The sequence below is a fragment of the Scardinius erythrophthalmus genome (assembly GCF_964197995.2).
Source record: "Scardinius erythrophthalmus genome assembly, chromosome: 7".
Lineage (NCBI taxonomy): Eukaryota > Metazoa > Chordata > Actinopteri > Cypriniformes > Leuciscidae > Scardinius > Scardinius erythrophthalmus.
The window spans coordinates 9,836,987-9,858,567 of NC_138227.1; the positions used below are offsets into that span (position 1 = coordinate 9,836,987).

Below are 21,581 nucleotides of genomic sequence, written 5' to 3' on the forward strand. Positions count from 1 at the left end.
ATCTGCACATGCTCAGTAGGATTCTCTCTCTCTCTCTGTGGAAAAGGAGCTCAATAATTTCATCTCAGCATAAGTTTTCAACAAAATACTGATTTTGATTTATGAGAGTTACTTTTTGGATGTACAGTTTTTGTATTCTGCTGATGACATTTTGTTACAAAATCTTGAGCAACATGGCCCAATGTAAGCATGTTGTTTGTCTGTGTTCACAAACTGATAGAAAATGAACAGATTTCACAAAATGTAAAACTACATTTAAAAGGGGTGTATTAAAATGTGTTTGTTCTAATCTCTGATACCACAACTGTGAATCAGACTAGAGTTTAACAGTGTAATTTAATTATGGCAAATCATTATGTCATTGTTTATGGAAATTATTAGTGTTACCAATTGTAATATTAATTAGTGCACCTATATTTGTTTATTGTATCAAAAGATCAATAGTGTATTTCAAGTAGTCTGTAAGTTATGAAGGGAACTGTAAAAAATGTTTACAATTGCCCTCAGTCTCCCCCTAAATTAATTAATAATGTAATCTGTAATTATGATAAAATACAGAGAAAATTCAATTAAATGTTGCATTTGTGTTAATAACAGTGATATTTTGGTTAATTCAAAGCGGAAATGTTGCTGTTTTAGGAAACATTGTCTTAAGAATCTGCTTATATTACTATTATGAGATTCCTTCAGCTAAACACACAGGTTTATGTATAACTTAGACTAGTGTCATTCAGATTTATTTGTGATTTTGTTATTTAATTTGTCTGTCATTATTCAGTTATTTAACTAAATTGTCAAAACACATATTTACTACATGGAATATTTCATTTATTATTTTTCATTAAATCATCAAAAATGATATCAGACATATTTGACATATTCAGCAGAAATCAGATGTCAGCTGTGATCAGTTTTTATCACCAAGAGCTTTTCACTCCAGAGCGTCATTATCCCAGTAGTGGACGAGATAAACTACTTCAGCCAATTAAGTGCCATTTTAATCTAAATTCATAGTTTATTACTATTATGACATTCCTTCTGAATGCTGAAGCTGAAATACAGGCTTATGTATAATTTAGAGAACTGTAGTGTAATTCAGATGTAGTAGCTATTTCTTTAACTCTTGAACACATTTTTTTAAATAAATGTCTAAGTTTAATAATTACAGTTAAATGTTAAATGTTCAGAAGTCGATCAGGGGAATATAAACATTATATTCCTCTTTCTCTCATTATCTCACACAGAACACACGCCCATTTTGTTTACGCGCTGAGAACCAGGAAGTATTTGCATTCAAGAGAAATGAAACTTAGGCTATTTCTCCTCTACACAATTGATTCAACCTCTTTTATAGATCAACACCGCTGTTCATTGTGTCAAAAGCTTTATAAACTTTAACGCAAGTCATATTTTGGTTGAATTTCTGTCAAGGTAAGGACTTCATAAGATCCAATGATTATGACTTTATCATGTTGTCTGCTTAAAAAGAAATCGCGTGCAAATATGTGTTTGTGTGTGTGTGTGTGGGTACAGAGTTTCTAATCCTGTAACTTGTAACAGGCCTGATGAAACTAAATTTTGCTTTGTACTTAATTGCTAAACAATTATTTTTGTATTTTGTTGTTTAATGAAAACTTAAGTGAGTCACTTTTGAATTGAAATACTCGATTACATACCTCAAAACTATACTTTTTACTCTTTACGATTTCGAAGATTGTTTAAAAATACAAACCTATTTCTGTGGTGATCATGATAAGACTTTTCTGCATAAATACAAGTTAAACTCTATTGACAGCATATACAAAAGCATTTACAGCCTGCAGTTGATCAGCAGAGAACAGAATTTATTTCCCCTCAGTTAAAAAATGTAAACATTGTGATTAGTCTTCTCTCAACAATTTTTTTGGTTATACTTGGACTTTGTAAAATCTCTTCAGTATCCATACTTTCACTTAAGTAAAAAACAAAAAGACAAATAGCCTAACTGATTTTCTTGGCTAGACAGCCCTTATTACAGAAGCTGAGAATCTGTTCATCTTTGAACACTGCACAGAAATGTCTGAATCTGCAGCGAGTCCGTATGTGGATCAGTTCAGCTGTCCAGTCTGTTTGGATCCTCTGAAGGAGCCGGTGACGATTCCCTGTGGACACAGTTACTGTATGAGCTGTATTACTGACTGCTGGGGCCAGAAGGAGCAGGGGCCGCCGTACCGCTGTCCCCAATGCAGAGAGAGCTTCAGTCAGAGACCTCTACTGAAGAAGAACACTCTGATAGCTGAGATGATGGAGACGCTGCAGAAGACGTCCCTACAAACGGCTGCTGTGGAGTGTGATGTTTGCACTACAGAGAAGAACAGAGCTGTAAAGTCCTGTCTGCAGTGCTTGGCCTCCTTCTGTCAAACTCACCTGCAGCTTCACTATCAATCTCCTGCGTTTATGAAGCACAAACTAGTCGAAGCTTCCAGACACATTCAGGAGAACATCTGTCTCAGTCATGGGAAACTTCTGGAGATTTACTGTCAGGAGGATCGTCAGTGTATTTGTTACTTGTGTATGATTGACAATCATAACGGCCACCGTGTGGTTTCGCTGGAATCTGAATGGACAAATCAGAAGGTAAATGTTCATGTTCATCTGTAATATATAGTTCTCTTACGAGAGGTTCTCTCGTATTGCGTAGTTTGCTTACGCTACGGGAAAGCCTTTCTTTCTCGAGATACTGAAGCCAAAAATTATCCTTAATTTTTATAATCTTGTCAACGCAGTGCGGCAGCCTGCAGACCTAGGGCAAGCTAACTAGCGTGCCCATTGGCTGCCCTGCGGCAACTGCAGCAGCCTACCGCTGAGCCCTTGGGCGTGACGTCACGACCAATGAGCGCGCTTGGCGCGCTTAATGCGTCACAGCCCGCGAAAAGGGGTGTGGCTTAGCGTATATAAACAGGGCTCGGAGGCTGCTTCTCTGATTTCTGTCTTTTCAGCGAAGCTCTTCGCATCGCTGCTCTCTGAGGAAGCCGCCGTCGAAACAAGCGACCAGCACGCCGAGGATCTCAGCCTGAGGACGCCGGCCGCCTTCGCCGCCTTCAGCTTTCCCTGCCTGCTTCGCTATCCGGCGATCATATCCTTTACTGCTCTGTGTTGTATGTGTTTGTGTGTTCGCCCCGCGTCACACTCTTGCATCTAAAAGAGCGCGAGGCGTTGTTTCAAATGCCTCGCTCATCCTGTGGCTCGTGCAGAGCCCCGCTCAGCGATGGAGACCGCCACGTGATTTGCGCTCTCTGCCTGGGCTTCGACCACGCAGCCCGCGCCCTCTCCTCGGGCGGCTGCGAACAGTGTGAGGACTTGCCGATGTCGACCCTGCGGGCTCGACTCGCCATGTTTGACGATCCTCCACCTTCCCCGGCTGCCTCTTCAGGGCCGCGTAAGAAGAAACGCCGCTCTCAAAGGCCTCCCGAGCCGGTGGTTATAGCTGAGCGCTCGCCGGAGCCCCTCCCGCGAGCCTCGCTTTCTCCTTCTCCCCCGCCCTTCACCGACGCGCAGCGGCCGGCTACTGCCCGCACTGCCGTCGCCTCAGGGGATGAAGCAGATGACGCCGCTGACAGCTGCTCTCTGCTTGCCTCGGACAGCGAGGAGTGGTCGGGCTCTCACCGCTCCGCCTCCTCGACTCCTGAGTCTGGCAGGTCCCGCTCCAGTGTCGACGCGGAACTTCTCCGCCTCCTCACCAAAGCGGTCGACCGACTGGGACTGGACTGGTCCCCACCCAAGGAGCCCGCGCCTAACCGACTCGACGGGTGTTTTCTGCCTAGCCGCCGCCAAGCGCCAGCCTCTAGGTCAGCACCCTTCCTGCCTGAGCTCCACCAGGAGCTTTCGAAGTCGTGGAACGCGCCCTTCTCCGCTAGACTCCGCTCGTCTGTCTCCTCGGCTCTCTCCCAGGTGGACGGGGCCGCCGAGAAAGGCTATACCGGCATCCCTTCCGTTGAGGAAGCGGTGGCAACGCACCTTTGCCCGCCGTCTGCTAGATGGCGCTCAAAGTCTGCCCTGCCGTCTAAAGCCTGCAGGACCACATCAGCTCTCGCCGGCCGCGCATTCGCCGCCTCCGGCCAAGCTGCTTCTGCCCTGCACTCGATGGCTGTTCTTCAGATCCTGCAAGCCGACCTCCTCCGCGAATTGGACGAGAAGGGCTCGGATCATACAGCCTTAACAGATCTGCGCAGCGCGACGGACCTTTCGCTCCGTGCTACCAAGACCGCTGCACAAGCCATCGGCAGATCTATGGCCGCGCTCACCGTCATCGACAGACACTTATGGTTCACGCTGGCGGATATGAGTGAGTCAGAACGCGCTGTCTTCCTCAACGCCCCGCTCTCGCCCACCGGCCTCTTCGGCCCTGCGGTCAGCGGGATTGTGGACCGCTTCTCTGAAGTGCAGAAGGCGTCGCAGGCTATGAATCTCTTCCTGCCTCGCCGCTCGAGCCCAGCCGCAGGCCGCTCTCAAGCTCAGCCTCCTGCGCGCAGCTCCACACAGCGCTCGTCTCGGCCACCAACCACTTCGCAGCGACGCCAGGGCGGCCGCCCTAGGTCGCGCTCGACCAGCCGTCACAGACCGCCGCCCCCCCGGGGTCCGCGTCCCAAGATAACGCTGAAGTCTGAGCCCGCGAAGTCCTCCTAGCACCCGCAGGGAGGAAGAGATGGCTGAGTCCCGCTGCGGCCGGACCGCCATCAAAACGCCCAGCTCTGTCAGTCCCCTCAGTGCAGGCTACTGCAGCAGCTTACACCGCAGCCAACGTAAATTCGGGCTTTCCGGCTCCGGCCGAAGGTGTTGTAAGTGTAGAAAATGTGCCCACTCCCACGTGCTCACTGCTTCACACAAACACGGTCCCCATGGTAACGCGTTCAGAGCGCTCTCTCATAAAGCGGTCACACGCCGCTCGAGTAATAAGTGTAGTAAATGTGCCCACAACTCTGTGCTCACATCTACCTGTAACTCGCTCTGCCACTCGGTTACCCCGGGCAACAGCGGCTCAAGCCGAGGGTGTTATAGGTGTAGAAAATGTGCCCACTCCCATGTGCTCACTGCTTCACACAAACAGGGTCCCCATGGTAACGCTTACAGAGCGCTCTCTCATGAAGCGGTCGCAAGCCGCTCGAGTATTAAATGTAGGAAATGTGCCCACAACCTTGTGCTCACACCTACCCGCTGCTCGCTCTGCCAGCCAGTTACCTTGGGTCACGGACCCTCTAAAGCTCCCAAACACTGGCCGTGTCATAAGTGTAAACCCTGCGCCCGCTCACGAGCACGCGCACTCACTTGTAGACATGATAATCCCCACGCCTCTCTCGCGCCTGGGATGTTTGACAGCAAATCACGCTCCATCCGATGGGACCGAGCTACTGAACGCTGTACAGTCGGCCAATACTGTTTACCAGCCCCCGTGTTCGAGCACCAGCGGCGCGCGCGCCGCGCCTTTCTCTCTGATACAGGCTCCCCATCCCGCGCAGCGCGGCGATCTGAGCCCAGAGACCATTCGACCCCTAGCTATGCATGCGGAAGCATGGGAAGCGATTCAGGGCGCGTCAGAATGGGTGCTGAAAACGATAAAACACGGCTATTCGCTTCAATTCGCTCGTCGCCCTCCGCGCTATACAGCACAGACGGAGACGAGAGTGAGTTCAGAAGCTGCGCACTTGCTTCAAGCAGAAATAGCGAAGCTGCTGCGCAAAGGGGCTATAGAACAGGTTCATCCTTCTTTGAGCGAGTCGGGCTTTTACAGCCGCTACTTCCTCGTGCCCAAGAAGGACGGAGCGTTCAGACCTATTTTAGATCTGAGACATCTGAACAAAGCCCTCATGAGACGGCCGTTCAAAATGATCACAACCAGAAAAATCCTCGCGCAGATTCGCCCAGGAGACTGGTTTATCTCTCTCGATCTAAAAGACGCATACTTTCAGATCCAGATAACTCCCCGTCACAGGCCATTCTTGAGATTCGCCTTCGAGGGTCGAGTATATCAGTACACAGTCCTGCCGTTCGGCCTGTCTTTGGCACCCCGTACATTTACGAAATGCATGGACACGGCCCTCGCTCCCCTGAGGAAACAGGGAATGCGAATACTGAATTATCTGGACGATTGGCTTATTCTAGCGCAGTCAGAGACGGAACTTGTGTCTCACAGAACAGCGCTTCTCAGCCATCTGGAGGAGCTGGGTCTCTCGGTCAACTGGACCAAGAGCTCGCTATCACCCCGTCAGTCAATTTCCTTTCTTGGAATAGAACTGGACTCGGTGGCTATGACGGCCAGACTGTCGGAGCAGCGCGCGCGCCGCATCCGCCTCCTCGCCGCATCCCTCCAAATAGGCAGCCGGGTTCCGCTGAGGACATTCCAGCGTATCCTGGGGCATATGGCCTCAGCTGCAGCAGTGCTCCAGCTGGGTTTGCTGCGCATGCGCCCGCTCCAACGCTGGCTGAAAATGCGCGTGCCCCACCGAGCCTGGGCGGCCGGCGGCTTGCGAGTCAGAGTGAGTCAGGGATGCATTTCAGCCCTGCAGCCCTGGCTGGCAGCCGAATGGTATCACACAGGAGTGACTATGGGAGTGATTTCACACCGGAAAGTTGTCTCGACAGACGCTTCCAACCTAGGTTGGGGAGCGCTCTTCGAAGGCAGACCGGTCTATGGCCGCTGGTCAGACCAGGAGAATCTCCTACACATAAACTGTCTAGAGATGCTCGCGGTCGAGAAAGCGCTCAAACACTTCCTCCCATTCCTCCACGGTCACCATGTTCTAGTCCGCACGGACAATACATCGGTAGTGGCCTACGTGAATCACCAGGGCGGTGTCAGATCAAAGATGCTCTGCACCCTGGCGGAACGCCTCCTCGTGTGGGCTCAGCACTCTCTGCGCTCGCTGAGAGCCGCGCATGTGCCTGGCCACCTGAACGAGGGCCCCGACAGACTGTCCAGGGACAACGTTCCCCCTGGGGAGTGGTCTCTACACCCCCAAACAGTCCAGTCACTGTGGCGACGGTTCGGCAAAGCGAAAGTCGACCTTTTTGCGTCAAAAGACAACGCTCACTGCCCAGAGTTCTTCTCGAAGAACGAGGACGCGCTGGCCCAGATCTGGCCCAGCGGCCCGTTGTACGCTTTCCCCCCGGTCTCTCTGCTGCCTCAGGTCATCGAGAGAATCAGGGAAGCGCGCCACTCAGTGCTCCTCATAGCCCCATGCTGGGAGAACCAAGCTTGGTTCCCGGATCTAATACAGCTGGCAGACTTAGCCCCCTGGCCGATACCGGTGAGGAGAGACCTCCTCTCTCAAGCACGCGGATCGATATGGCATCCCCATCCAGAGCGCTGGTCTCTGCATGCGTGGAGCCTCAACGATTACACGCTAATCTGCCAGACGGGGTCATGAACACGATCATACAATCTAGAGCCCCCTCTACGAGGCGGCTCTACATGTCGAAATGGTCAGTGTTTAACACATGGTGCACTGCTAAGGGGCTCGATCCACAGACATGTGGGGTATCGCGAGTACTGTGTTTCCTTCAAGAGCTACTGGACGCGGGCAGGTCCCCCTCCACGCTCAAAGTCTATGTTGCGGCCATTTCAGCGCTCTCGGTTTCTGAGCAGGGCCGCGCATTAGGAAGGAACGAGCTCGTCATCCGCTTCCTTAGGGGAGCCAGGAGGATGAACCCCCCGCGACCCCCCTCGGTTCCTATGTGGGATCTCTCTCTGGTCTTGGAGGCCCTGAGAGCGCATCCCTTCGAACCCTTGGAAACTGTGGATATGAAATACCTCACGCTCAAAACCGTTTTTCTGATAGCACTGTCGTCAGTCAAACGAGTGGGAGACCTTCACGCGTTATCTGTTAACGCCGCGTGCCTCGAGTTCGGACCTAATGACTCCAAAGTCATTCTCAGACCGAGGCATGGGTACGTTCCAAAAATTTTGGGCACTCCCTTCAGAGCACAGGTCATTTCCCTCTCAGCCCTGCCGACGCACGGCAGCGAGGCCGATAGTAATCTCCTCTGCCCGGTCAGGGCGTTGAGAAACTACATTTCACGGTCCGCCGCTTTCAGGCGCTCGGATCAGCTCTTTGTTTCGTTTGGTGGGCGCACCAAGGGTCTCGCCGCCTCGAAACACAGCCTGTCCAGATGGATAGTGGACGCTATTGCTGCTGCTTATGCGTCTAAAGACCTGCAGTGCCCATTGGGCGTTCGAGCTCATTCCACTAGAGGCATGGCCTCGTCGTGGGCATGGTCCAGCGGGATTCCCATTCATGACATTTGTGCAGCGGCAGGCTGGGCCTCCCCCTCCACGTTTGTTAGGTTTTACAACCTGGATGTTCCCGCCTTGCAGGCGAAAGTCTTATCAGTCTAAGTCTCGCGTATGCCAGCCCACTATCTGTGCGCGGGCTACGTTGTGTGATTTAGCTCTACTGGTTGAGCTGCACTATACAGGGAATTGTCAGTTAGGACCGGCCGTGCCGCTCCTAACCCCCTAGTGTGTGCTTATGTACGGCGCTAGCCCTCTTCGGGCTGCCCGGCTCTCCGCTATCACGTTCCCCGGGCTCTCCCTGGGACTCATTCAGTGGATGCTGGGCGCGCACGGCGTTGACAAGGGCGTTCCCGTAGCGTAAGCAAACTACGCAATACGAGAGAACCTCTCGTAAGAGAACGTTTCGGTTACTCACGTAACCTCTGTTCTCTCTAGAAGAGGGAACGAGTATTGCGTAGCCCGCCGTGCTCGCGCCACGAGCTCATTTCGCTTCATGCGACAGAAACCAGAGAAGCAGCCTCCGAGCCCTGTTTATATACGCTAAGCCACACCCCTTTTCGCGGGCTGTGACGCATTAAGCGCGCCAAGCGCGCTCATTGGTCGTGACGTCACGCCCAAGGGCTCAGCGGTAGGCTGCTGCAGTTGCCGCAGGGCAGCCAATGGGCACGCTAGTTAGCTTGCCCTAGGTCTGCAGGCTGCCGCACTGCGTTGACAAGATTATAAAAATTAAGGATAATTTTTGGCTTCAGTATCTCGAGAAAGAAAGGCTTTCCCGTAGCGTAAGCAAACTACGCAATACTCGTTCCCTCTTCTAGAGAGAACAGAGGTTACGTGAGTAACCGAAACGTTTTATATGTTAAACTTTTTTTTATCCCATCCCCTACTCTAACAAGTATACAGATGACATAAAATTGTATTGTGCATAAACAAAAGCGTGCATTTTTGAGGAATTGGTCCCTGATTATTGCTACTTGCAGCTCAATATTTCTTTTACATATTAACTTTGTATGTTAACATCCTCAGAAAGAGTTAAAGGAGATAAAGGTGTCGTGTCAGAAGCTGATCCAGGAGCGAGAGAGAGGTCAGCAGGAACTCCGTGAAGCTGTGAAGTCTTTTAAAGTGAGTATCAGTACGAGGACCAGATGACTGGTCAAATCACAAATACAACAGATGTTTTAATGTTTTAAATAGGTAACATTTTAATCTTGCCAGTTTCATTAGACCGAAAGCATAATCACTTTAGATTTGAACAACATCTGTAACAATGCACATGGTCACATAAATGTATTTTTCAAGCTGTTTCTTCATGATCAGATCTTTGTGTCTCCATCAGAGTTCAGCTCTAGAGACCATGGAGGACATTGAGAAGGTCTTCACTGAGCTCATCTGCTCTCTTGAGAAGAAACGCTCTGAGATTAAAGAGCAGATCAGAGCTCAGGAGAAGACTGAGATAGATCGAGCAGAGGAACTTCACAAACATCTGGATCAAGAGCTGACAGAACTCAGAAAAACACAAGCTGAGATTGACAAACTTCTCATTTCTGATGATCAGATCCAGTGTCTGAAGGTAATGATGCGAAAATGTTGAGAATTATCCATAAAATTAAACACTATTATACCGTGCTTGTTTTATGTTCTGGAAAATGTTCTGGTTTTAAAATTAAGTCTTAATTATTTATAATATTCTCATTTCAGAGCTGTCAGTCTGTGTGTGTTTTACCCACATTTGAAGACGTTCCCAGCTTCACTCAACACACTCATCTGTCTTTTAAAGACATTTCAATCTCAGCGTTTAAGGAGGTTTTGGAGGACGTCTGTCATCAGCAAACAGCCAGAATATCACGAGAAGGTTTTTTGTTTTGTTTTTAATAAAAAAAAAGTATTGATTAATTCACAAAATTTTAGATTTCATATAAAAATTAAGCAGTCGATTGTTTTTTTACCCCTTTAGTGTCAAATGTCCATGTCTCTGAGTCTCCAGAACCTGAAACTCCAAATGGATTTTTGCAGTGTAAGTTGAATTTTGTTTGTATTGTTCTCTCACAAAATTGCTGAATTTTAGTTCATAATAGTTATTAACTGTTTCTGTTATCTGTTGAAAAATATTAAATAATTAATCTACTTATTGTTATTAGTATCTATTAAAATGTGAAATTGTGGGGGGGGGAAGTATGGATGGCAGGACTTTATTTGAATATCTATTTGTCTCTCCGTCTTCATCAGATTTCGTTCAACTGCAACTGGATCCAAACACGGCACACAAAAACCTCATCCTGTCGGAAGAGAACAGAAAAGCATCACATTCAGATAAAGATCAGCAGTATCCTGATCACCCAGAGAGATTTGATGGATATTACCATGTCATGTGTCGAGAGGGTTTGTACAGTCGCTGTTACTGGGAGGTCGAGTGCAGTGGTAACGACTGGTCTGTAGCAGTTTCCTACATAGGAATTAGTCGTAAAGGAAAAAGTAATGACTGCAGACTGGGGTTTAATAACAAGTCTTGGAGACTGACTCACTGTAACCAGATTTTTTATGTCAGTCATGATAATCAGCAAGTCTCAATCCCTGCTGTCTGCTCCTCTAGAATAGGAGTGTATCTGGATCACAGAGCAGGAACTCTGTCCTTCTACAGCGTCTCTGACACAATGACTCTCCTTCACAGAGTCCAGACCACTTTCACTGAACGCTTATACCCTGCATTTGGGGCTAGTTCAGGTTCTTCAGTCAGGATCATAGAACAGAGGAGAATTTAGATCAGTAATGAAATGTCCTAAAATGTCCTAAATTGTTTACAGTTAAAGGTATACACTCAAAGCATTAATGGTTTTCTGCGTCACGTCTTCACGACGTCAACTCTTTACTATCCTGAAGCTGTACGATAAAAGACAAGACAATTGCAGTTCATCATAAAAGCCACAAGATGTCCCTTTTAGCTTGCAAAGTCCTTTAGTGTTTCACAAAAGTTTTATGTAATAGTAATGTAAAACCTACTGGCATTTACAATCAGCCAATCCTAATATTCATTACTAGATATTTGCAAACTTGCTTAACAATAGCAAAGTCGCAGCAGTAAAGTTTGAATTCTGTCAAGAAAAATGTCTTTTAGAGCGGTCAAAGTGCTCACTTTGCATTAGATTAAACAAGTTTAAATGCGTTAATAAATTGACCTAATTTGGCATTATCTGAGGCATTCGCTGTAATTTCTAAAGGCTGTTCCATTTTTTTGTGAATTTTTATAAATTTTGGGGAATGCTGTATTCAAGTGAGACAAATAAAGAGCACCTCTCCCCCATGTGTTTACACGTATCACTGCAAAGTCCAAGTGAGATGCCAAACTCAGCTGTGCTCTTTAATACCAGGATAATGCAACACAATGTTATTGCTATATAGATTATATTATATCTTTAAGTGTTTGTATTTCACTTGCAGTTTAAGGAATGTGTGTGTGCGTGTGTGTGTGTGCGTGTGTGTGCGTGTGCGTGTGCGTGTGCGTGCGTGTGTGCGTGCGTGTGTGCGTGTGTGTGTGTGGAAGCATATATATTGGAACTTGCCTGGATGTCATTTTATGCCAATTGTCTGTTCACTGTATACTTAACATGAAAGAAATGTGTAAAAATTGACATGCACGTGTGAATTTTCTGTTTACATGTCACACATTGCTACAAAAATAAAAATACAATATGGGACATACATGAAAATGTGCATGTTATTTTTCTGTGTACTGCAGCATTAACTTTTCCCATTTAACTTTTAAATACTACTGAAATCTGCATCTTAAAAGCTCAGTGTGATACACAATAGCTTTCAGATAGACAAAACTGGCATTCCACAAATCTCTTTATTTTTGCTGGCATTGGCAGAATAAATATTTCCAGTAGGTGGCAGCAATGCACTAAATGGTTTTCGAGTTTGCCATTCAAATCTAGAAGAACAAGAGGATGCGCATGCGCAAAGAGAAACTCGAGAGATGGGGTGAGTGTTGAAGTACGAAACGCATTATGAGCTCTGGTTTATTAATAATTAGAGTGTAATGTGTTGGCAGAGAGTTCTTCAGAGACTATGAGTGAGTGTACACTTCTACGTGATAAATAATATTTTATTTTATGGCTTAATGTTATTAGAAACTTACTTTTCTAATGTAAGAATTTATATTTGTGTTGCGTTATAATGTACATTATTCGTAGGCCTACTGTAAATTAAATGTAGAATTAGATGTAGTCATTAATCTTGATCAGCGTCTATTCAGTTTGTTCATATTGTGGAGTGGATCTCTAATAAAAGAATAGGATATTTGCATTTCATCTGTAACTTGTTTCTTAGTCAAGCTTTCTGAGTACAAGTCATTGTACACTAGAATACTTTTGGCTTTGGGACGAATTTTTTTATGTTCGTCTATTGTCGTTTTGGAAAAAAGCGTCTGCTAAATTCATAATGTAAGTTAAATGTAAATCTCTGTTGTCTATGCTAGGCTAGGTTTATAATTAGTTTCTGTATTAAAGGGATAGTTCACCCAAAAATTTAAATTATACCATGATTTACTCACCCTCAAGCCATCCTAGGTGTATATGACATTCTTCTTCCAGATGAATACAATCAGCGTTATATTAAAAAATGTTCTGGCTCTTCCAAGCTTTATAATTGCAGTGAATGACCGGTTTCTGTTTATAAAAGTGAATAAAGGCGCATAATAATATAACGTGTGCCGTTTATTGCTTATAAAAGCCCAAAAGTTTATCAAAGTTACATAAGCAACCTCCATATAGCTGTTTTATAACTCAAAATGCGTTATATTTTTATTAATATTATTATTATTTGAATTTGGTAGGTCTAGTGCACCTCCCAACACACCACCAATAAAAACTGGGAATATTCCCATCATCCTATAAGAGAAGGAAAACTCCAGATGTTAAAGCTGAGTTTGGTGTGACTGTTAAAGATGGCGTTTGTTGAAGTTGAGATTGAGGACACGAGTGATCCAGAACCATCCAGAATCGACCATGAAGATACTGAGGAACAAACAGGTTGGTGTCCATTCTTGAAGGTAACAAAACAGATGTTGTGTCAGTGAAATAAGCAATATATGAAGGGTAAATGATAAAGAAAATTAGGGATGTTCGATATATCGGCCACCATATAGGTTTCGACAGAAATATGTTGATTTTTAATGTTATCGGATTCGGTTATGTATATATTAAAGCCGATAAATTATGGATCATTTCCTTCAGCTGAGACACTTCAAATGTGCAATGTTCGCCATGATGGTTTTGAATTGCTTGAAATATGATTGGAATAACTGTAAAAAGAAAAAATACAGTTAATGCAACATGTGCAGCGCAAGTCTGTCATATAGGCTACATAAAATTATAATGAAAACATTATAATTGTGTGCTTGGGACATGGATTTCATGGTAATACTTTTAAAATCAGGCTCTCAAAAATTATATGAAGACTTAGAATTATCTGCCAATATATCTGGTATCGGCCTTCATATATAAAGAATTATCGGTTATCTGTATCGGCTACATTTTTCATGTTGGTGCATCCCTACAGAAAATGCATCTGAATGATCATATCATTGTATAGCAATTGTCATCCACGATTTAATTGCATTGACAAGAGAATGACAGAACGAACCTTTGACACCTCAAAGATCTGATACTTGATACACACAGACTGATACCTGATCTCTGTTAATTTCTGCTGTTAAATCAGGGTTCACCTAAACTTAATATGTTTATTTTAGATTGGATGGAAGTGAAAGAGCAAAGACGAGAACTGAATGAAGCGGGGGAGGAACATCGTAACTTGAAAAAGCTGCACACGTGCTCTAGATGTGGAAAGAGCTTCAGACATAAATCATCTCTCATGAATCATCTGTCCGTTCACTCTGGAAAAAAGCCCTTCGACTGTGATCAGTGTGGTAAAGATTTTAGCTCATTGTCACATCTCAACAAACACCTAAAAATTCATTCAGACGAGAGGCCTCACTTGTGTGCCGTTTGTGGAAAGAGTTTTTCACGGCTGGACAGTTGTAAGCAGCACCAGAAAATACACAATGATGTGAGAGATCATGTGTGTTTGGAGTGTGGGAAGAGCTTTACTACGGTTGGCCAGTTGAAACAACACCAAATTATTCATACTGGAGAAAAACCTTACAAGTGCTCATATTGTGACAAGACTTTCACTCAATCTGGAAACCTGAAATCCCACGAGCGAGTTCATACCGGAGAGAAGCCGTACCACTGCACTCAGTGTGAGAAGAGCTTCAAAGATGCAACCGGTCTCAAAAATCATCTGCACCTTCATTCTGGACAAATGCCATTTAACTGTGAGCATTGTGGTAAAGATTTCAATTCATCATCAAATCTGAAAAACCACCTGAAAGTCCATACGAATGAGAGGCCTTATGTGTGTTCCTTCTGTGGCAAGAGTTTTTCACTGCAGGAAAGTTGTAAACTGCACGAGAAAATACACACCGGTGTGAGAGATCAAGTGTGTTGTGAGTGTGGGAAGAGTTTCGTTACGCCTGGCCAACTGAAACGCCACCAGACGATTCATACTGGAGAACGACCTTTCAAGTGTTCATACTGTGACAAGAGTTTCTCTCTGTCTGCACACCTGAAATCACACGAGCGACTTCACACCGGAGAGAAGCCGTACCACTGCACTCAGTGTGGAGAGAGGTTTAGACATTCAAACTCTGTAGCAAATCATATGAAGAAGCATTTTCCACAAAGCAAGTTTCACAGTGAGCAAAATCCATCCATCCAGTTAGTTAGTTTGTAGTGCTTTATTGACACGAATAATATTGTACATTTGTATTGCCGAAGTGTTTTTGCATACAATTTAAACAATGCATAATGTAGAATAGTGCAAAACAACATGCAGAAAAAGTCACCATGAAATCAAAATTTACAATTCTTATATTTATGGAATATTGTAGTATTTATTATTAATTATTTATTTGTGCACATCATTATTTTATTTTAAGGGATAGTTCACCCAAAAATGAAAATTATTTATTATGACTAAACATTTGATGGTATTGTATTTTTTATTTTTTTTCATACTATGGAAGTCATTGGAGCTCATCAACTGTTTGATTACCCCTATTCTTCAAAATATCTTCTTTTCTGTTAATACATTCATACATGGTTGGAACAACTTGAGGGCGAGTAAATGATGACAGAATTTTCATTTTTGGGTGAACTATCCCTTTAAATTCATGTAATGTTATAATCTTGAATCAAAATAATTTCCCCTCCCTATTGCTGTGACATCTCTTCTCTGATGATGCGTGAGGGCGGGGCAACCTGTCACTCACATGAGATCGACCAATAGAGGGTATGCATTTAAGTCACTTTCCCGCAGGAACACGCCTCCTCAGCCGGACTGAGTGGCAGAAGAGCTGCTGCGTGGCTGGATTTAATAGCGGAAACTGCGAAAACGCGAGTAAAACAAACGATTATCAGTTTAAACTAAAGGTTAGACTCAATATAGTGTTCCTTACAACGTACCAAAGATCCAGTGATCAATGGATATTGACATTTATATTGATCGATTTTGACGCTGGGGAATTCATAAAGCAAATTAGCCGAGTAGCACCTCACTGCAGTACACGAGATCCAGGGGGCGGAGTTGGATCCAGATCTAAGGGGTGGAGACTGGTAGGTTTAGGGGTGGGGTTGGATCTAACTCCTCCCCCTGGATTTTGTGTTCTGCAGTGAGGACCATCTCTTGTTTTCTGTGAATTGCCACGATCCATTTGCTCCTTTTGGGCTTGATATAGTGTTCCTTACAGTGGGGATTTCTTTAAGACTGCAAGGGAAGCTCGGCTTCCCCTATAATGTCAAAAAAAATTATGGTCAAATATGTACTATTGTGTTAACATTTTATTGACTAAAAATGCGTTAAAAAACGTTCATCTCAAAGACGAGTTCGTTCAGAATCAGTTACATACAGCAGGTCGGCTGACTCGATCTCCTTCTCATAAATTCCCGTAGCGTCACAGACATCGCATTTCCCTGTTGAAGCCCAGCGTCCGTTGACTTCAATGGGGCTGCTCTGAACCGTTTTTTTCAGCGCTTCGAAACTAGACGGTCATTGGATAAATGCTGCGATTATGTCCCGCCCACGGACGCTCAGCGTCTCTGGGGGTGAATGAGGAGTGGGCTGGCCCGGACTCCGGGCTTCCGCGTGATGATTGGAGGGGCTGCATCTCCTTTTGATTGACAGCGATTTCATACAATAAAAAGTCGCTGGCGCTGAAGCTGTTCGAGCTCAGTCCCATCGCGGATTTTTCAAGTGATAGTCAAAAGACAAACTGCTGCTACCTCTTTCTTGGTATTTGCTTGTCGAAATTGCTAGCCATTTTTCATAATACATTTCACACAATTATACATTTATACCTTTATTATATTATTACTTATCCTATTATATTTTTTATAATATTATTAGTAATAATTAAAACAATAATTATTAAAATAATTAAAAATAGCCTATATATTATTAGTAGTATTATTATTAATAATATATAGGCTATTTTTAATTATTTTAATAATTATTGTTTTAATTATTACTTATCCTATTATATTTTTTATAATATTATTAGTGATAATTAAAACAATAATTATTAAAATAATTAAAAATAGCCTATATATTATTAGTAGTAGTATTATTATACTTTATTATATTATTATTTATACCTTTATTATATTATTACATTTATACAATTATTCCTAACTCTGCTGGCCATTGAGAGGACACTGGTCAAGTCACTGGAAAAGACGCCTAGTTGGAACGACAGGGTCACAGAGCATTTTCTTGAAAAGGAACATTGGGCAGAATTTACGTATAAATAAATGGACAATTTTTATGATGTAGGCCGAAAATGAGCTTCCCCTCTTTGAAAGACCAGCAGCCGCCACTGGTTCCTTACAAGCCAGTGATCCGTGGATATTGACATGAAGTCAGGAATCGTGTTTCCTGATATTTATATTGATCGATTTCGACGCCGGGGAAATTCATAAAGCAAATTAGCCTGTGAACACTTTTTATAAATACAATATAGGTAGGTTTAAATCCATGTGATCACTTATATCAATGTTATATATCATCATATAGTCCAGCCTTAAAACTTGTATAGTTTTTTGTCAGTTTATTTAAAAACATCCAATTATGCAGAATACACAATGATAAATGTTTAATTGATGAGTTGTCAATACATTATATAACAATACAATATACAGTTTAGGGTATGATTTTACCCCTAAATTCTGCATTTTGACAGAATGATAACTGCAAATCCACCTTACGCTGCCTGGATCCAGTTGTTTCTGTGAATTGCCGCGATCCATTTGCTCCTCTGTTCTGGAGCTTTCGGCAATCTGTAAAAATAAACCTGAGATTTCTTGTCAAGTGTAGTTGTACAGTCAATCGCAAAGCTCTTTCCCGTTTTAGATGCGTTTTGTGTGTTTTTCGCTGCATTCACGCTGAAAACCAATGCTGCCGCTCAGTCTTTCTGCCACTCAGTGTGTGTAACCACAGTCACTCCGGCCGACGGTGACGTCACACGCATAACCTCTATAGCAAACCACAACCATCCAATCAATCAAGTCCCGCCCTACATTTGTTCTTGTTCGAGAAGCCGTTTCACTCAGATATACGTCACAATAGGAAAGAAAGGCGATTGAAATTTCTGTTTCATGCTGACTTCAGAGACTTGAACAAGTTAAAAGTCATTAAAACTAATTTAAATGAAATGTAAACATGAGCAAATTGCATCTTACAGCATTAAGTGCAAGAATTTAAATATGAGTGTTATGGCAACATAAGTATTTTAAGCATTGTTCTGTGGCGCAGGAAACACGTTTTCTTCAGATCCAGTGTAAATAATGTGAGATTTAGATGAAGTAGTTGTTGCTAAAATAAACTAGAGTTTCTGTAAAATGCCACAAGATGTGTAGAGATATTTTTTCTGTTTCGTTGGGGAGCAGCAAAATTATTGAATCACTTTAATCTTACATTTTATGTATTTTTATTTTTCTGATTGTAAGCCACCTCATAAAGACATGGACAAAGAGTATGACAGTTTGAAACGATTCTCTCAATTTGAGTTATTGACTTTGGACAGATCTATAGATTTCTCTGCAACATAAACGTTGAGTCTCTGTATGATGGCAAAAATAAAATGATTACACTGACAACATCTCTGATTATATGTGTGATTTGAATTAATGTGTTTGTCCATAGTGTTTTAAGAGACAGTAACAGATTTCGTTCCACAAGTCATGATCCTGTTTGTCTCAGCCTGTTGACACAGTGCATTGTGCTTAATATAATGTGCCATGCACAGAAGATCTACAGACATCACCGTAATGAAACTAGGGAACTACTGGAATGAAAGAAGAGGCTTTTCAGCACTTCTGTTTCTGACAGACTATTGACAAGAATGAAACCTCTGGGTTTTCCGTTTCGGAATGGGAGGAATCTCAAACCCGAGAAAGCAGAGTAACTCAAGCCTGTTTCTGAAAGAGAGGGAACTTATACTATTTATAGATCAGTTACCGTGGTGATTTACTCCGAACTTAACCTGGTCGGGAGCAGGTTTTCTTCAGTAAACCCAGAGTTTCTTTGGGTCTGCTCCCCCTTTTTAAACCGTAAGCGATGTTAAAATACTTCATTCATGCACGCTGCAAAAATGCTTTACTTACAGAGTTTTTTTTTTTTGTCTTATTTCAAGTACAAATATCAAAACAATCTTAAATCAAGATGCATTTTCTATATAATAAAAAGTGATATAAGATATTTAATCTTGTTTTCTGTGGGGGAAAAATCTAAATTAAAGGTATAGCGGAGGATTTTTTACTTCTGGGTGGATAGCCTATACTATTGGTCCTCCTAATTGTCAATCATTCTGGTGAATCAATCATCTTTTCAAAAAGTGGAGAGGGCGGGTCTTATCAAAAATTCGGAAAGATCCTCCGCTATACCTTTAAGTGCATTTTACAACTAAAAATGTTTTATCTGCCAGTGGGGTAAGAAAAATAATCTTAATGCAAATGGAAACAAGATTATTTTTCTTACCCCATTGGCAGATCATTTGCAAAATAAGAAAACATGCACTTAATTGAAGAAAACAATTTTTTTGCAGTGCAGTATTCATTCATTGCGCACATTTTTATCATGCAGACATCGTCTACAAGTGACAAAAATGGCATGTCCTTTTATACAGGAAACTTTTATAGTTAGATGAGGAGGCTGCATTCATTCGAAGGGAGTTACATTTACGTCGGGAGAGGATTTTTGTGTGCGTGCGATATCCACGTGCATATTTATTTGAGCGGTACCATTTTAGTAGTTTTTTTTATATGAGGATGCACTTCGTAAAGAAACACTACGTGCCTATAGACTGAACACGTGATACACATGCGCATTTCGTCAGTGTTTTAACAAAATCGCGTTTTTATAGTTTACACGGATATGATAATGATATCGTTTTCAAAAACCGTCCAGAACACAAAAAGTTTTCCGTTTTTAGCTAAGCCTGATTTTAAATCAATAGGTGATATGGGCACATGTATTACTTGATTAAATTAACTTCATTTCAGCTCTCTGAGGTGAAGAGCTGTGCAGAAGCATGAAGCCAGGAGCAACAATTACATCAGGAAGGATACAGATTATTCCTTTCTCTTGCTTTTCACCCTCCATCTATCAAACTCTTAGCCCGCAATGCACCTCTGTAAACTGCACTGAGGTGTCCACATGGCCTACCCATAATTCACTGAGATATACCACCGTTTTTAGTTTATTAAGAGATTGATTATCCAAGGCTGAGATTGTGCCAGTTCAGACAGAGACTGCTGTCTTCAGCTAATCATGGTGGAATCAGCTTTTGCTAACACACACTGATCAGCACTTCTGCTAACACACACTGGTCAAGTGCATGCAGAGACCAGAAGAAAGGACCGGCGAATCAGCTTCTGTACTTACTGTAGTAATAACAGTAAATTATGCATATACTTTCATTCAACTTATCTTTAAGCCAAACCAAAATTAAACCTTAAAATAGATTGTAGGGGTATAACGGTATACAGAAGTCACGATTCGGTAGGCTATGTACCTCGGTTTTGGGGTCACGGTTCATAAGAGTTTGTTACAATAGGAAAAATGGTCACATCATAGTAAGAGTGCATGTATGATACTAAAAATTGACCTAGTTTGCCAAGTCCTGCCTAGGCCCACATATTAATAAATATATTTACAGAACCTTATTTAATGGCATTTAATTATTTGTGCAATGCATTTAATAGATAACACTTTCATGAAAACAAGTGGTTAGTAAAACCTGAGTTTGCATTAGCGCAGTTTTGACCAGCAAAAACTGAGCCAGTCTATGGCAAGCCCTTTTAACATTTAAAAGCTAATTTTGACTATCCGGAATTAACATTGTAGATATCAAAAATGTCTTTCTGACTAGTCGTAATTAAATTTTGGATAGGCGGAATTGTCATTCAAGATATCTGTAACGTATTTGTGACTAGTCGAAACGACAGATAGAGATATCTGTAATTCAGTTTTGACTAGGCAAAACTGAATTACAGATATCTGCAATGACCTCATTGAAAACGACATTCAACTTCACAATTGCAGATATCTGTAATTCAGTTTTGACTAGGCAGAATGAAAGTTAAAGATATCTCAAATGTCATTATCACTAGTGCAAATTATTGTGCATGACGTTGCTCTATTTTAGATATCCATTTCCCCTCCCCGCCATAATCAAAGAAGAAGTGGGTAAAATTCCTTATTTCTATGAATGGAAAAAGAAAGAAGCAGGCTGTAATTGAAAAAAAAACAAACAAAAAAAAACACCAGAAAATGTTTTTTATATACAAAAAAATAAATAAAAAAAATGTTGTGCTATGCTATGTTTATGATCATGCTTAAAAGGTTATTGTTGCCGTAAGATTTATGCGTGAAAGAGATTCAAACTAATTCACTTTAATAAATATGCTGACATGCATGCTATTCTTGCCATGAAAGCACAATAACATTAACTTCCTTAGATGAGGAAAAAAGTTCTTAGTTCAGATTAGTTCTTATTTTTTCCATTTTATTTTTCAGTTTGGAACAGTATCTAACAGCATTAAAAAGATGATTAAAAACTCCTTCACCCTCTGGTTGCTCCAACATGGTGCTAATCAGTGCTAATTACAAGTTAACAGTTAACATGTGCTATGTGATTTGATGATTTGAAAAACATGCTCTGCTCCCGCTAAAGTGTGAAGCGGGTCTAATTTGCATACAG

At 42.8% G+C, this 21,581-nt stretch overlaps 2 protein-coding genes across 6 annotated transcripts; both read left to right on the top strand.

The window, feature by feature from the left end:
- The first annotated feature begins 1,271 nt into the window (after positions 1-1,271).
- Positions 1,272-11,966, top strand: LOC308693681 (E3 ubiquitin/ISG15 ligase TRIM25-like). Of its 5 annotated transcripts, none has more exons than XM_081370761.1 (7): positions 1,272-1,431; positions 2,054-2,616; positions 9,293-9,388; positions 9,603-9,836; positions 9,965-10,118; positions 10,197-10,280; positions 10,493-11,966. In XM_081370761.1, the coding sequence occupies exons 2-7, from the start codon at positions 2,056-2,058 to the stop codon at positions 11,023-11,025; spliced, it is 1,662 nt and encodes a 553-aa protein (XP_081226887.1). In that variant the 5' UTR covers positions 1,272-1,431; positions 2,054-2,055; the 3' UTR covers positions 11,026-11,966. The 5 variants fall into 5 exon arrangements, with proteins under 5 accessions (XP_081226887.1, XP_081226889.1, XP_081226886.1 ...); XM_081370763.1 differs by having other exon boundaries at positions 10,221-10,280; XM_081370760.1 differs by having other exon boundaries at positions 1,274-1,431; positions 2,002-2,616.
- Positions 11,967-12,202: 236 nt separating this feature from the next.
- Positions 12,203-15,270, top strand: LOC308693346 (uncharacterized protein). Its single transcript, XM_081370196.1, has 3 exons — positions 12,203-12,244; positions 13,209-13,293; positions 14,016-15,270. Exons 2-3 carry the CDS (start codon positions 13,209-13,211, stop codon positions 15,056-15,058), a joined length of 1,128 nt encoding a protein of 375 aa, XP_081226322.1. The 5' UTR covers positions 12,203-12,244; the 3' UTR covers positions 15,059-15,270.
- The last annotated feature ends 6,311 nt before the right edge of the window (positions 15,271-21,581 follow it).